Source organism: Chenopodium album, chromosome 19 (assembly GCF_948465745.1).
Source record: "Chenopodium album chromosome 19, dcCheAlbu1.1, whole genome shotgun sequence".
NCBI lineage: Eukaryota > Viridiplantae > Streptophyta > Magnoliopsida > Caryophyllales > Amaranthaceae > Chenopodium > Chenopodium album.
The window spans coordinates 42892558-42908176 of record NC_137852.1 but is presented as its reverse complement, the minus strand read 5'-3'; the positions used below and the strand labels follow the sequence as shown (position 1 = coordinate 42908176).

The 15619-nt window shown below is 33.3% G+C and overlaps 2 protein-coding genes across 2 annotated transcripts; both read right to left on the bottom strand.

Moving 5' to 3' along the window:
- Positions 1 to 764: 764 nt before the first annotated feature.
- Positions 765 to 1913, bottom strand: LOC145594645 (polygalacturonase inhibitor 2-like). The gene has a single exon (XM_081650975.1). The coding sequence runs from the start codon at positions 1911 to 1913 to the stop codon at positions 765 to 767; it is 1149 nt and encodes a 382-aa protein (XP_081507101.1).
- Positions 1914 to 3564: 1651 nt separating this feature from the next.
- Positions 3565 to 7906, bottom strand: LOC145593761 (transmembrane 9 superfamily member 8-like). The gene is made up of 7 exons (XM_081650112.1): positions 7744 to 7906; positions 5975 to 6139; positions 5775 to 5884; positions 5578 to 5686; positions 5377 to 5489; positions 5132 to 5282; positions 3565 to 5001 (listed from the first exon to the last, which is right to left on the bottom strand). The coding sequence occupies exons 1-7, from the start codon at positions 7849 to 7851 to the stop codon at positions 3844 to 3846; spliced, it is 1914 nt and encodes a 637-aa protein (XP_081506238.1). The 5' UTR covers positions 7852 to 7906; the 3' UTR covers positions 3565 to 3843.
- Positions 7907 to 15619: the final 7713 nt, after the last annotated feature.

Below are 15619 nucleotides of genomic sequence, written 5' to 3'. Positions count from 1 at the left end.
GATTACTCTCTAAAGCGCATGCCAATGTCGATCCATAGTTGTACTGAGATTTTTTTTTTTTTTTGGTAAACTGTACTGAGATTATTGACCACATAATTTACGAAGATTCTTTTTGTTGTTGGCCAAGGAATTCACCAAGATGTCCAGCAGAGTCATATATACATAGCATTCGAACGATAAAAAGGGACAGAATAGTATACATAAGGAAGTTGAGGATAAGATAACGCTAAGGACCTAGAAAAGTCGGAGTAGTTTAGTTTGTGTTACTTTGGTTGTGAGTCTAGAAGATCGAACATGGCTTCACCCCTAGTTCTTGGTTTGTATTTAAATGCATAGTAGTTTGTGTTATTTTGGTTATTCGAGCCCTCTCAAATGAGCAAATGCAACAAAAATAAATAGTTTTGGGTGTATTATACACACGGGTGTAATGGTGTATGATATAATGGAACGGTTTTCCTCCAACTCCCATCATTTCGTTCAATTGAATCACATTTCACTCAAGGAAATTAAACACTAGATTGTAATCCGTCTTTTATCAAATATTTAAAACATTTCAAACTACAATATTGCAAGTCAATATACAATCATAGCATCATACATACAAATTGTCTCTTTGATGGTTATTGCAATCAACATGAACTAAACTTTCTATGACAACACTAGATAAATATTACACAATTGCAAACTTGGATAAAATAAAAAACAACTAAAGAAGAAATCCATAAATCATTTGACAACTTCATTCCCAAAGCATTAATGTATGGTTACTTGCAACCAGGAAATGGGCCACCACAAAGGCACTTATTATGGGCAAATATAATCGGGTCGACCCGTTTGTAACGTCGTCCATTTGGTATTGGGCCACAAAGTTGATTATAACTTACATCAATAGAATCGGGCCGTAATAGGCCGAATCGCTTAGGTAGAGATCCATATATCATATTGTGGCTAATGTTGAAGTCCAATAAGCTTGGAGCCATGTCCACTTTAGTGAAGTCAAACCTCAAAAGGTTGTATGAAACCTCTATAGTAAGAATGTTGGTGTTGGTCTTTTCAAACAAGAAAGCAGCATCCCCTGTAAGCTTATTTTGACTAAGGTAAATAAAATATAAATTACCACGGCCCAACGACTTTGGGATCGGACCACTTAATTGGTTACCCGCAAGCCCAAGTGATTGGAGTCCGGGCATGAAGCCCAAAGATGATGGAATTGGGCCTGATAAAGAGTTGAATTTGAGATCTAGTATTGCTAATTTCTTGAGTTTTTGGGCTATAAAATCGGGTATTGGGCCGGATAATTTATTTGAGCTAAAATCAAGGGTTATGAGATTTGTTAGTTGGCCTACGGAAATAGGAATTGGGCCGGTGAGTAGATTTGAAGAGAGGTCAAGAAAATTCATTTTCTTGAGTTGACCTAGAAAGTTAGGGATCGGCCCAGTAAACTTATTGGATGGGATATAGAGTAGGGTTAACTTTGTTAGCCGGCCCAAAAATTCAGGAATTGGGCCGGTTACTTTGGTCCCGGAGATAGAAAATTCAGTGAGGTTAGTAAGCTTACCAATGTACGACGGTATTGGGCCGGAAAGATTGGGAAGTTTATCAAAGAAGAGTACAGTGAGAGATGGAAGTTGGTCCAAATACGGTGGTATTGGGCCGTGGATGTCCTGGTCTTCCTCGAATCGGACCGTGGTGACGTGGCCTTCATCGTTATTGCATTGAACTCCATTCCAACCAGCACAATCAGTGTTGGGATCCCATGATGAAAGCGAAGTTGGACTACCTAAGTGTTTCTTGATACGGAGAAGTACATTTTTGTCGTGAGGGTGGCAGAAATCGGATAAAGTTTGAGAATGAGAGAGGAATACGAACAAAGCGAGGAGGAATGCAACTATAATTAGATGGTTGGGACTCATTTTTATTATGTGTAGCAACTTAAAAGCATACACTAGTACTAACTTAGTGAGTTGATGCAAATAAGATGAGCAAAGTGAAGTCTTTATATACAAATCAAAAATGCATGTTGCTGACATTTCCGCGTTAGAATTTTTAATTCCTACTTGAAATAAAATAAACAAGAAAATAAATTAAAATTTCCTCGTGCTTCTATTTTATCAATTTAATTTATGTCCTCGAAAGGAACTTTGTCAATCTCTTACCTGCAAATTGCAATAAAATCCATAAAACAATTGAAAAATCCATACTTTTGCATGATGATATGTTTTTCTCTGACCATTATTATAAAATAAAGTAATTAAAAGATTATCCTTTTAGATATTTTTCCAAAATTATATTAAGAAAAGGATCTCTTTTAAGTCTTTATGACTAATATATATTATCGAAAGATGAAAGTAGCATTATTGCTAAGAGCATACACATTTTTGACCAACAGTCAAACAAATCCTTTCCTTTTGTAGAAAAAAAATTACTCACCAGCAATTTATACTTGTCATATATTTAACCCATGATATTAAATCCTCCGTTATCAGAAAATCTCAAATGAGCCTTATAAAACTTGATTTAAGAAGCGATGTCACTACTCAACCACCTCAATCTCATCATTTTTCTACTTCGTAGTATAAAGGCTACATGTAATCGTGTAGGCTATGTATCATCGAAAATTCGAATTCCTACTTTGTACAATGCATGAAGCTTAATTAAATGTGTAGATTTATAAAATAAATTAAAAGGCACCAAAGCACAGGATACTAGCTCAGAAATGCAATCATGAAAAATATTTGTATACATTAATAAACTTAGTACTAACCTAGAAAAATAACATTAAAATAAGCTAACCCACAATTCGAGTTGACCCAAAGATAGACCGAACGTGACCCATGTCGAGAAACTCAACAACTTGACAGCATGGGCTTGTCAATATTGAACATGACAATGCTTGTCATGGCAAATCTCCCGTTTTTATTTCGTGGCGTCCACGTCATAAATTTTGGCAATATTTACCACTCGTAAAAGGAAAAAAAAAAGAGCATTTTAAAAATTATATATTGAATTGAAACTAACATGATCATACTCGAGGATTTCCAACATAAGGTATGTAGTTATGTACGCACTCAAAATAAGGTATCAAGATTTAATATAAAGACTGAGTACTATTGAGTATTAACCCATATTAATGATCTAGAGCATGCCATGAAACATTCAAGATCATTTGGTTGCAATGTTGTTAGAGTGCTAATTATTCCGAAAACATGATGTTGATTACTCTAAAGTCTAAAGGGCATGTCAATGTCAATCCATATTACATCGAGTTGCCATTGAGGTTTCTTGGATTGTTTCATTGAACTGCTGCGTTTGGCATTGTGAAATCATTTCTAAAGGGTGCTTCGATATTGTGTTTCACTCTTTGCATCAAGTTTTTGTAGAGTTCTGATGTGCTGCTAGGAAGGAAATCTAACAGTTTGCAGAGTTCTGATGCGCTGCTAGGAAGGAAATCGATCTGATAACAGTTGAAATTTCTGTGTAAAAGATGTGTCTTGAACTGTCTTGCTTTGTTTGAATTTGCAATACAACAAATGCCTTTCTAACAAGTAACAGCGAACAAAGAGGGGGAAAAAACAGCAGTTATGAATAAAATAAAGATTTGAGGATTATGTCATTACAAAAAACGAATGAGAAAAATACAAGATCCTTAACAGTCTACGGAGTATATCAGAGTTGGCCTTTCAATAATACTATAGTTGTGATCACAGTCCTCTTCCGACATTTACGATCTAATAACGTACACAAGAATCGCTAATTCTGAGAAGAATGTGGCTATCTCTTTCTTTGTGGGGGTGGGAAAATTTGCTCACCATTCACCAACTTAATGTGGGTATATCATTGTACTTAGTCGATCTTCACAGAGGAGTAGATAAGCCTGGTAAACCAGAAGCACGCGTAGAACCCAATAGTTCCCGTAAGCACGAAGAACGCGTATGAGGCAATGAGCATGTACCCAAAGTACAACATTCCAGACACGGGCTTTGTGATTTCAAGCTTGGTGAAGAAATAGAATGCTGCATAGAGGAATAGGTACAGGGCGGAAGAACCTGACGTCAAATAAGATCTCCACCACCATAGGTAGTCCTCACTGCAGAGCTGGAAGTAGCATAGCACAATGGTAATCTCAGCACAGGTTACTATAAGAATCATGAACACGATGAAGAGGAAGCCAAAGATGTAGTAGTACTGATTTAGCCAGATAGAGGTGAGGATGAAGAAGAGCTCAATAAAAACAGCACCAAATGGAAGTATGCCTCCAATGAGGATAGAGAAGATGGGGTTCATGTACCAGGCTTGCTCTGGAATTTGCCTTGGAATCTTGTTGGTTTTGACGGGGTCTTCAATTGTCTGCTTCCTAAATCCAACATAACTACCGACAAAAACAAGTGGGACTGAGATGCCAAACCACAAAAAGATGAGGGCAAACATTGTCCCGAATGGAACTGCACCAGATGATTTCTCACCCCAGATGAGCGCATTTAAAATGAAGAAAACAATGGCAACGGATCCTGGAAACAAGAATGCAGTCCTAATAGCAATTCGCTTCCATTCTGTTCCTTTAAACATTTTGTAGAGTCGGGCAGAGGCATAACCAGCAAAGATACCCATGAAGACCCAAAGGAAGAGCATGGCAGTCATAAGCCCACCACGGTTTGAAGGTGAGAGGAAACCAAGAACGGCAAACATCATGGTGACAATCATCATCCCAAGGCACTGAACACCAGTTCCAGCATAGACACACAGCAAATCTGAATTAACCGGAGGCCTAAAAACATCCCCATGGACTAGTTTCCAACCAGTTTCCTCCTGGGCTTCTTCCTGGGTCTCAAGTTCATTGTACTTTGAGATGTCACGGTATAGTGTACGCAACATGATCATTGCCACCATTCCAGAGAGGAAAAGGACAATCATCAATGAGTTTACAATTGAAAACCAATGTATCTGGTCATCGCTCATTAGAAGATACGCATCCCACCTAGATGCCCACTTGACCTCACTTTCCTATACACAAACAAAGAAGAAAATCCTGATAAGCAAACTGACTGACCACATTGTCCCAATCCATACACAGGTGCACAAAGCGATGAATGGCTAGCAAATTAAACCAGAAGGCGGGATGCCTCAAAGTTACCTGAAATTGAACATCATAAGTAAATATGATTTCTTGCTTATCTTCAACTTCTTGTGGGTTACTAGAGCTAGTAACCAAACGATTTGCATGTGGATCGCAGGATGTTAGACGAGTATTGTCATTCCATTCCCCTTCATATTCATGCTTGACACTGAAGTAACCCACAAAATATAGAATATCAGATACTTGCAAAAGATGATATCATTTAACTGCCAGAAAGGAGAATTCCCCAAGAAAAAAAGTACCTGAAAGGCTTGACCTCAAACCCTACAATTCTTGACAACTCAGTTTGGGCATCTTTGTGGTATCGCACAGTAAACGACAGATGATTGTGGATAAAAAACTTTTCATCCTTGGTCTACAGACAAAATTCAAAATGTTAATACAGAAATCACAAACTCATAACTAAACCTATTGTTTATTATACTAAGAACATAAAAACTCACTCCAGCATATTGCCCCTTGAGCCCAACATAATATCCAAGCTGGTAAACAGGAGTTAAATCCTGGTCTCCACGTCTTATTGGCATAACCAAGGGAAGGTTATCAAGGATCCTGTTTATGAACGAAGAAGAACCATCACAATGATGCAGACAGATTAACACACAAAAAAATTATGCATGGGGAGCAAGATGGTTCTTACATATTAACCCGATATTCATCGTTAATTTTCTCTTTAAATTCCTTGGCTGCTTTGGCATCAAGTGTTTTCCGGCAAACAACATTACACATTTGGTGTTCCCGCATTTTGAACTGCAAAAAATCCAAAAAATTAATGGTTTATGTCCACCAAGATACTACAAATATCAGCTCCCTCAAGGTTTGTCATACAAAAAAACTAACCACATATGGAGAATTTTCAATTCGGTCACCACGAAGAACTTCACCAAGATTCTCCGCACTGTCAACAATGGTGTCAGGGCGGCAATAAGGAAGTGAATAGTATGAGTAAGGAAGCTGGGTCTTGATTGAGGTCAGCTTGTTGACCTTTACCATCAATTGATCTCCCTGCACACAAAAACATATAAAATCAACTGAATTCATAAAGTTCAACCAAAATACAATAGATAAGTGGTCATAATAAAGCCCATTAAATAAAGAAATTCTGTCAGTGGTTGAATGACACAAATCACAATCAACACCATTCCACACACTTTTCTTCTTCATTTTCAAATACTCATAGGTATTAAAATACACCTTCAAAATTTCATCTTAAAAGGATTAACCTACAATGCCCTTCAATCCAATCACAATATAGTGGAGGAGACAAAATGCGAGCAACCAATATATTTTGCACAGCCATCATATGAAGGACACTTAAAGACATCCTTGCATCATTATAAACTCAATACAGCAACTGAACTTCTTCATCTAAGCCTCTTCCTTTTATCATTTTATGTTCCTCTAGATCTCTTCAACTGCCCTGTTGTCCAAGGTACTTGCCATGCTTCTTACTTTCTAATCATGAACACTACACTAGCTGACAAATTTAGAGCAATTCACATCTTAGTTGCTTTTTTGAATCCAAAAACTTTCTACCTATTTCCTTTTCTTTGGATACATCCAAAATTTTGCTTGAATACAAATACTACTGCCCAAATACTGGTTGCTAAACCCATATACTCCAAAAAATTACCCTTATCCTCTCATATAAATAGAAGAAAACAACTGTCTTCATTTCATCAAATAAGCACTCATGCTTATCAAGATTGATCTTTTTTATCACTAATTCCCACCAATATACATTTGATGATATAATTAGAAAACAATATGTTAATCCAACAGTAGAGTGGTCATTAACTTAATCAATGTACACCAATAAATGAACGATCAAAGTTACACTCTAAAACGCGTGGATGGCTTATATTACATAACAGATTGAGTACCCAATATTCTTCAATCTCTCCATACCTAAATCCATAAAACATCCCTAGTAAATTGACATTTTATCTCACACGAAATGATTCCGATTCCACAGGAAAGCTCATTCTAGGTACACTGAACCATGAAAATCGAATCAACTAATACCTCATTGTCTCCCATTGACTTCACCTAATCTAAAAATAGAACTGATCTGCACTAACTTCATCTTATTAATCCTGATCCTGCAGATTCATCATCATTTTCACTTATTTAATTGATTTTCTGTTCATCTCTCAACTCATACACCACTGCATTGACTATTGACGTAAATTTCAAGTTTCCACCTCTTTTCACTCATCTCACATCGAATCAATCTCCAACACTAATTTCCACCGACACAAATAGATCCAGCCAAAAAACCACATTTCGCTCAAAAATCAATCGCTCAAAAATCACCGACAAAATCAACAATCAAAAAATCTACAAACTCAACCAATTGCTAACAACGCAACAAAATCAACATCATCAGATATCAAAATCAACATCAAAAATAGCAAGAATTGAAAACGCGTCGATCTAAAACGAGCAACGAAATCAATCAAACCAAAACACGAACAATTAACCCTAAAAATCAACCACATTTCATTGCAGAATCAAATTACAACACCTCAATCAAAAAAAATTCACAAAATCAAATAAAAATTTGTCAAATTGCGAGAAAAATTGAGGTTTAAAGAGGAGAGAGAAACCTTGTCGAAATCCTGAGGAGCGACACCAGGGAGGTAGAAGCAATGTGCGCCATGAATGAGAAGAACGAAGAAGATTGAGATTAGCGCAGATCTTCGCCGAGCTTCCATGGCGATTCTAGAGAGAGAAAGAAGAGAGAGAGAGAGAAAGGGTGGAGAGAAGAAGAGAGTGTGTGAGATCCAGAAAACTGAATTTATTTATTTTTTTTAGTCTTCGAAATATTTAATTTTTATTTAATTTCTGATTAAATTTTTAATTGTTTTAAATTAGTAGTTTGTGAGAGTAAGTGAGGTGAAGGAAGGTGGGGCGTGAGGTGAGGGGTGGATTAATTATAAATTAATTAATTTATAAGTGATTGATTAATAATGGACTTTAATTGTTAATTACGTCTTGAAATTAATGTTATTGATTTGTTGATATTTTAATATTATTTGTGCTAAAATTACAAAATACCCCTCAATATAATAATAATGATGATGATGTTGGAGTTTAGTTTAGCGAAGACTTGAAGAGGAATTAAAAATTGGATAGTGACTTCACTCATAATTAGCTTATCATCAAATTAGGGATTGAATCATTTAATAGTTTTAAGGTTTTTAATAGACATTAAATCTAAATTTTTTTCGGTTACAAATAAATTTGAATGTACTCGTGCTAAATTGCTAATGCAATAGATATGATCATCCTACAATAAAAAACAACCCCTCATTCATTTCACGGATCATATATATAGATTACAACGTACTAACTTGACCATATCAATCAGTAACTAATCCGTAACTAACTACAAAGTATAACACTAGTACAGGATAAAGGCTACTCCCTCCGTTTCATAATGATGTTCCTGTTTCGTAAATCGATGTAATTTTTTACCCAACTTTGACCGCAAATATCTTTAATCTCACAATAGCAAAAATTATAAAAGTTAAATATTAATAATCTACTCATCAAGCAAATCAAACTAGATCCCACATGACTATATTTATTCTTATAGATTAAGAGAAATTTAGAAGATTCTCTCTTTCTTAAAAAAGTCAAAGTTTCCAAACAGGAACATCATTGTGGGACGGAGGGAGTAACAAACTTTTAATATAAGGGCTAATATAAACTTATATATTACTCCATAATTAGTTTAATTAGAAGATATAATAGACTTGTTTCAAAAAAAAACAAAAGAAGATATAATAGACTAATACGGAGTAGTACATATAGGTTAAATTCAAGTGAAGAAAACAATACCTTTATACTATGTATAATAATTAATGAAAGTTTCGTTTTAATACATTTGGAATGTACGGTTCAATTTTCAACGAATTTTGATGGGTAAAATATCAATTATCATCCAATTTTATTTGTTTATTTGTTTAAGCATGGCTTCAGCCTTCATGTATTGATATTGTAGGTTTATACTTTACTCAAAGTTCAACTTTGGTATCTTGATATTTCACCCTACGGAATTGACCTTTCATCTCATTAAAATAAAAGAAAGAATTTGTTATGCTAACTTTATTTGATATAAAATGTTTTCCTTTTAAAAAATGTATGCTCAACTTTAGCAAGGAGATCACCTATTTAACGATTTAGTGACATTAACACACATATTTTGGGGCTACTAATTGGGAGAAGCATTTGGTTACTCCAATCACCTTAACTGTCATGTATGCATGCTTTGAGCCTTCCATAAAGCGAAATTTGGGTGACTAGGTTGAATTTGGTTAAGTCAGGTCAAGTCATATTTAGTTTAACTTTGAGTTATGTTAAATTATTGTGCCTACACAAATTAAATTTTAGATTGTTTTACATTTGCATGAGTTGGGTCGGGTCAAAATTTTTTACATTTGCATGAGTCCCTATTGCATGAGTATGTTGATTGTTGAGCAAACCATTTTGTGTTTATCTTCATTATTGATTTCTAGAATGGGTAGGAAAAATATACTACTTCAGTATCAATAAATAGTTCGTTATATTTTGATTTCAAACTTAATTCCAAAGCCCACAGTCCCACAATATCGTCTAATCTCTCTATAAATATAATAGAGAAAGAAAGCAATATAATACATTGGAGGGGCTAACTCGTATAATAGTCTTTATGTAAACACATTTGAAAAAAAGAACAATATACTCTATAATATGTTGGAGGTGATCAAAACAACTTGAATCTTGAACAATCCCTTCTAGCCCCGGTTATATTTTAGCGGGTTTGGACATATATTTTTCGAAAGTCAATCGAGTTCAATCTGCACCTCCAACTTAGAAAGTGTTTTGCTAATATGGCAATGGAAGGAATGACAAATTGACAAGATGAATTGTAAAGAGCTTAATGAACATTAGACTTCTTGCTAGAAAATAATTCACCATAACTGTAATTCACTCTTACTCCAACTTATGTGTGATGTCTGTTACAAGTGCGCGCCACTAGATTTGGTCTCTATCATCTCAATTATAACAGGGTTGTACATTTGTACGTAAACTTCAATTTCAACTCCTACGTTATTTTTTTCAATCAATTTCTACTAGTTTAATTCTTTTACTGTTACCCCCAGTCACATTTCTTCTCTTCATTTGATCATATTATTCTTATATTAAGGGCTTCATTTGATTGATTGCTATTAAGGCTTAACTAACACTTTGAGCTGTGCAAATTTTGGTGGGCCGGCCCAATATTGCATTAGGCTCGAAATGGTAATATTTTTGTAAAATCTACAGAGTACATACCAAAAGGATTGTTGAGAGTCCATTAGGCTCGAATTGGTAATCATTTTCATACGCGTATATTTTAACTTAGACGATGGGTACAAAAATATATAGGAGCAAAACCGTGGACCAATGCTTATATGTCATTTTTCCTTACTTCAAAGAAATTGTGTTCAACTAGACACAACCAATAGACAACAACCAAGAAACCATTGTGTCAAAAAAAAAAAAAAAAAAAAAAGACAATAACCATTAGTTATAAGTGCGTTTTAAGTCTTTAATCTTATTTGGGTCGAATTCACTTATTTCAGGTGTAATAAGTTCAGTTAAGTTCTGATAAGTTTAGTTCAGATTTAATAAGTTTTGATTAGGGTTACCCAAGTACAAATCGCAATTAAAATAAGTTGTAATAAAGTCTAATAAGTTTAAATAAGTTCAGATCAGTGGAAATCAGGTGAATAAATATCCCTCTGTTTCTTTATTTTTGCCCCATAAGTGTAGTAAAGTTGATGAGAGAGAATATGGTGTGTCCAAAATCTTGTTTGTGAGAGGAAAATGGTAGTCCTTACTGCTATATATAGTATGTTGCAAAATAAAAGGAACACCCCAGTAGAAAAAAATTGAGCAAAAATTAAGAGACGGAGGAAGTATAACGAAGGAACCTACGAACAAGTATACAACTATACAAGTCTTTAAAACACTATTGTGAGACTGGGCTGTCTTTAGGTTGTGGCATTGGGAAAAAGCCCAATGTATTTTTATGCTGTTGGTAATGGGCGAAGTTAGTGTCTTGAGCCCAAATGCCGGTTGATTAATACTTAATACGATATGATGAATAAATGGATTTGTTTCTAGTAGACCATGGGTATACAATTGCAATTCCTTATAAGTTTTATACCTGGATATCAGCATCAAAATATGTTTGGCTATTAATAAGAAATAGAACTATTGTGAGAAAATCTACCTACATAAGAGATTTAGGCAAGCAACATATTTACATGCAAATTCCAAAGAATGTTATGCTATCCTATATTTTCACCAATCACTCAATACCACAAGTTTTGAAACCTCAATTAGGATGTTTTCTAATACTTCATACTTCTATGTTTGTGTCAAACTAAGTAACTAACAATCACTGCAAGCTTACAACATCACTATGAACACGACTCAATATGTTTGGATACAAATATTAATTTCACTCATTTATAGAAAATTGCAATACATAAGATATGTGTATGTATGAGAATATACACATACAACCTCGATGGGGCCCAACTGCTCAAGCAGCTGGCTTCTCTTATATACCCCAACCCATCCAAATTCCAAACATTCTGAATTATACATGACTTTTTTTTTTCATTTAACACGATTAATTTTTGCTAAAAAAATGCGAAGTACTAATTTATGTTGAACCCTGTATATTATCATTTTAAAAAGTTAAAAAATATATATATAAAGATATGTAGTTAGGACTTTGGAGACATACAACTACTACTTATTAGATTTTACATTGAATTTGTTTAATTTGTTTGTGTTACATACCCTACTTTATATGCAATCAAATCATAAATCTTCCTATGACCCCATTACAAAATGTTCTTTGAATCTCTAAAAGAAAAATAGAGGAACACGTTTATATTATATTCAAAAAGTTGTTAATTTTAACTACCACAAAATTACTGTATATTGTATAGTTGAATGTGTCATGAATCACAAAAAATTCACAACTAATAAACAAGATAACAAAAGGTGATTAAGCATGCCGGCCAATATGAACCTTGATAAGCCATCCTATTTGAAGAGAAGTTTGTCAATGTTGGAGACATGCTTTGTACAAATATTTTTTTTTTTGGGTTATGTTTTTAGTGGGACAGATCAACTTGCATTTATAGACCACCCTTTAATTAATAAAACAAATTAATTGATTGATTAGTAAATTAATTATTTTAATTAATTAGATTAACAAGAGAAAGCTAGCTAAGGCTATAAAGAAGAGAGATTTGAGGGTGAAGCAAAAGGGCCATGTGATGTGGCCATGTAAAAAAGTTCACTATGTCCTGGCTTTAAGCACATAAAACCTGGAGAGAATCTCTCTTACTTCTTTACATTTTGTTGTTATAAATGTACCTAAATTTAGAACATGTCTTAATCATAGGTTATAAATTGTTCTATGATATTTTGTGATTTGAGGTAGCAATTTGTGTAAATTACTGGTCATATTCTCGTGTCGACATGTGTTGATTTTGGGTCGTGGAATGTTAATTTGGCAATTAGCTAAAATACGACATGATTGCATATTATAACAATTTTTAAAAATATTAGTTTGATTATGATTTATTAAAATGGGAGTTATAAATTAACCTCATTAACTTCAAAGTAATTAACCTTTTAAGGGTTTTGAGTTAGAGAATCGTTTATCTTAATAAAAGTTGTTGACTTATTAGTAGAAATGTCACTAGATAAACACTTTTTTTTTTTTTTTTTGAATTTATAATGAAAATAAACATGTATTTTCTCTTATTAATAATTGAGATCAATTTAGTTTATTACCATAATTCTCCATATGCGGATTAATTTTTATACAAATAAATTATCAATTATCCTATTATTTAAATTAAAAGAAATACAAATAAATTAGAGAAAATTCAAGTTCATCTTCATGTTTTTATCTAATTTTTTTCATATTTCATTTGGATTTAGAAAATTAGATAAAATCCCTTAGACAATTTGAATAGAAGGGGACCACACATAGCGAGAATCAAACCATAAATACAAAAGAAAGATCGATCCCGATCACTTCTATGATGCTCGTTATTAGAGCCTATCTATATATACTGTGCATATTGTATAGCTAACGGGCCTATCTCATAATCTCTAATCTCTTGTTAGGTTGTATAAATATACTTCTCATACTCTAATAGAAACTACGGAAAATCATTTCGTGACATAGTATCTGAGTCAATCAAATTCTAATCCCTAAAATTCTAAATTCGATCTAAACCCTAAAATTCTGATTTTTTTTTGTTTTTTTTCATAGAATCAACTACCATCTTATCTTCTCTAAATACATCGATCTATAGCACAGTGACTTGAGATCCATCGAAGCGTAATCGATTGTAACTTTAATGAGGTTGAATCACGTCCATTTCCTTAACACTATAGACTACTTGCAACTTTATTTGTTGCAACACTTGCAAGTATAGGACAGATAATAGGAAAGAGTTGCCAACTTTCATACATAGAGAAAAAGAGAGTAGAAGCCAACTAAAAGCTAGCAAACACAAGAGATCATGCAAAAAAGCTACTCTACTATGCAAATATGATGTGCATATATATATACATGGTCCCCTACATTTGAGGGCTAAGTTAGGCAGCCAAAAGGGGCTCAATTAGTTAGCCAACCAAAGTCATCATCTAAAATGGAGCCCATTGATTTTGAATATATTGCAAATATTAATCATACCATATAATTTTTTGATGATATATATAATCATGATTGGATTTTGGGTTTTTGCATGCGCACGCCTAAAATATTGGTTCACATATATATTTTTTTCAAATAACAATAATTACCTCCTTAGAGCCACACACATGGGTTCATATCATTTCATGAATATGCACATAGAATCCCTTTTTTTTTCTTAGCCAGAAAGGTCATCAACACCATCATTGTATTGTTAGTTAGCATAAAAGATTTGTTATAAGAATTTAATCTAAAATGGGATTGATGATGGTTATAAAGAAATGTGGATTATGGTGTAGCTATTCATTAACTATTTAACTCGGTGTATGATTTTCAATGATCGTATTTATTATCATATGTTACCTGAATTAGTTCTGCTCATTTACAAATATACAATGCAAGGAATAATATTATATTCAACTACATCGTTTAAAAAGGTATTTAGTCAAATATTTCTAGATATCTATTTTCTAATAAGATTACATCATGAGTTAATGAGCTTTGATTTTATGATAAAGAGGGAGAAATGAGTAACATTGAACCATTAGGCTATATTTGGTTTAACTTATTGTGTTTAAACTTATATTCAAGTTAACTCTGTTATATTTTTATTAAAAGACAACTTGCATGTTGTATATTTATGAACATCGTTAAGGTCAAGTTAAAGAGATTAAAATCAAGTTAGTTGCATTGAAATGTTGACTTTAGTCGAAAAATCTTAAAATAAGCTAAGTTACAAAACACACATACCTTTTTCAAGTTGTATTGACATGATGGCTTTAATTTTGTTGAAATGTCTTACAATAACATATAAATATCTACTTATCTTTTTCAAGGTACTGTAAAATACTGTAAATTATACATGGGAGCATGGGACATTCCTCTAGAAAATATCATTCAACCCTAATAAGAATGTTTTGAAAATACTTCAAAAAAAAAAAAAAAAAAAAAAAAAGTAGAAAAAGACAGAATGCTTGGGAATTTATGTCGTTGATCAATCTATTCATTTTCAGAGACTGATGGTTAATAAGCAACTTTAGTCATCAAGGAGAGATCAAGAATTTGACTATTGTGATCACTTGATTAAGATTGCTTTCATGATATAATGTGACTAAATTAATAAGTGAGCCCGCTTTGAATTTCATCATTGTTGATACTTGATAGAGTTGGGTGCTTGGGTCTTGGACGGTTAAGACTTGCTAAATGGATATTTGTGGACAACATGGTCACACATTAGCCGTAGGTCTTACATATAACGAGTATAGTAATACGGAGTAGTATGTATATAAAATTTTAAGCCGCCATAAACTCCAATGTTAAAGCAAGCTATAAATAAAACCCAAATATTATGGCCAAATTTCATGTTATAATTTAGATTATCATAATTATTAATTTTGAAGTCTCTCTATTTTGTTGAAGTAATTTACATACAAGTATGTTTCAACAAGAAATAAGATTATAGTGTAAAAAAAGTAAGTCTTGTTTAATTCATCACCTCATTAGTTGGTTAAAGTCATGAGGACGAGGGTTAATTAAATTTAATGTGGAAATGTCTATGTAATGTGAAAAATGTATGTTACATAAAACAACACGAGATTTGTCAATGAATTTAATTAACACATTGACATTTCCACATTAGATTGATTCAATGGAGAAAGCAATTAGCCATTGAGGAGTGCATTTATTTTCACATTACTTTGACATTTCCACATTAAATTTAT

Coding starts and splice junctions, on each gene's coding strand:
- LOC145594645 (XM_081650975.1), bottom strand. CDS start 1,913: ATGAGTCCCAACCATCTAATTATAGTTGCATTCCTCCTCGCTTTGTTC.
- LOC145593761 (XM_081650112.1), bottom strand. CDS start 7,851: ATGGAAGCTCGGCGAAGATCTGCGCTAATCTCAATCTTCTTCGTTCTT. Junction 5,687..5,774: donor GATGAATATCGGGTTAATAT/GTAAGAACCATC, acceptor GTTCATAAACAG/GATCCTTGATAACCTTCCCT. Junction 5,002..5,131: donor CTTATGATGTTCAATTTCAG/GTAACTTTGAGG, acceptor GTTTGTGTATAG/GAAAGTGAGGTCAAGTGGGC.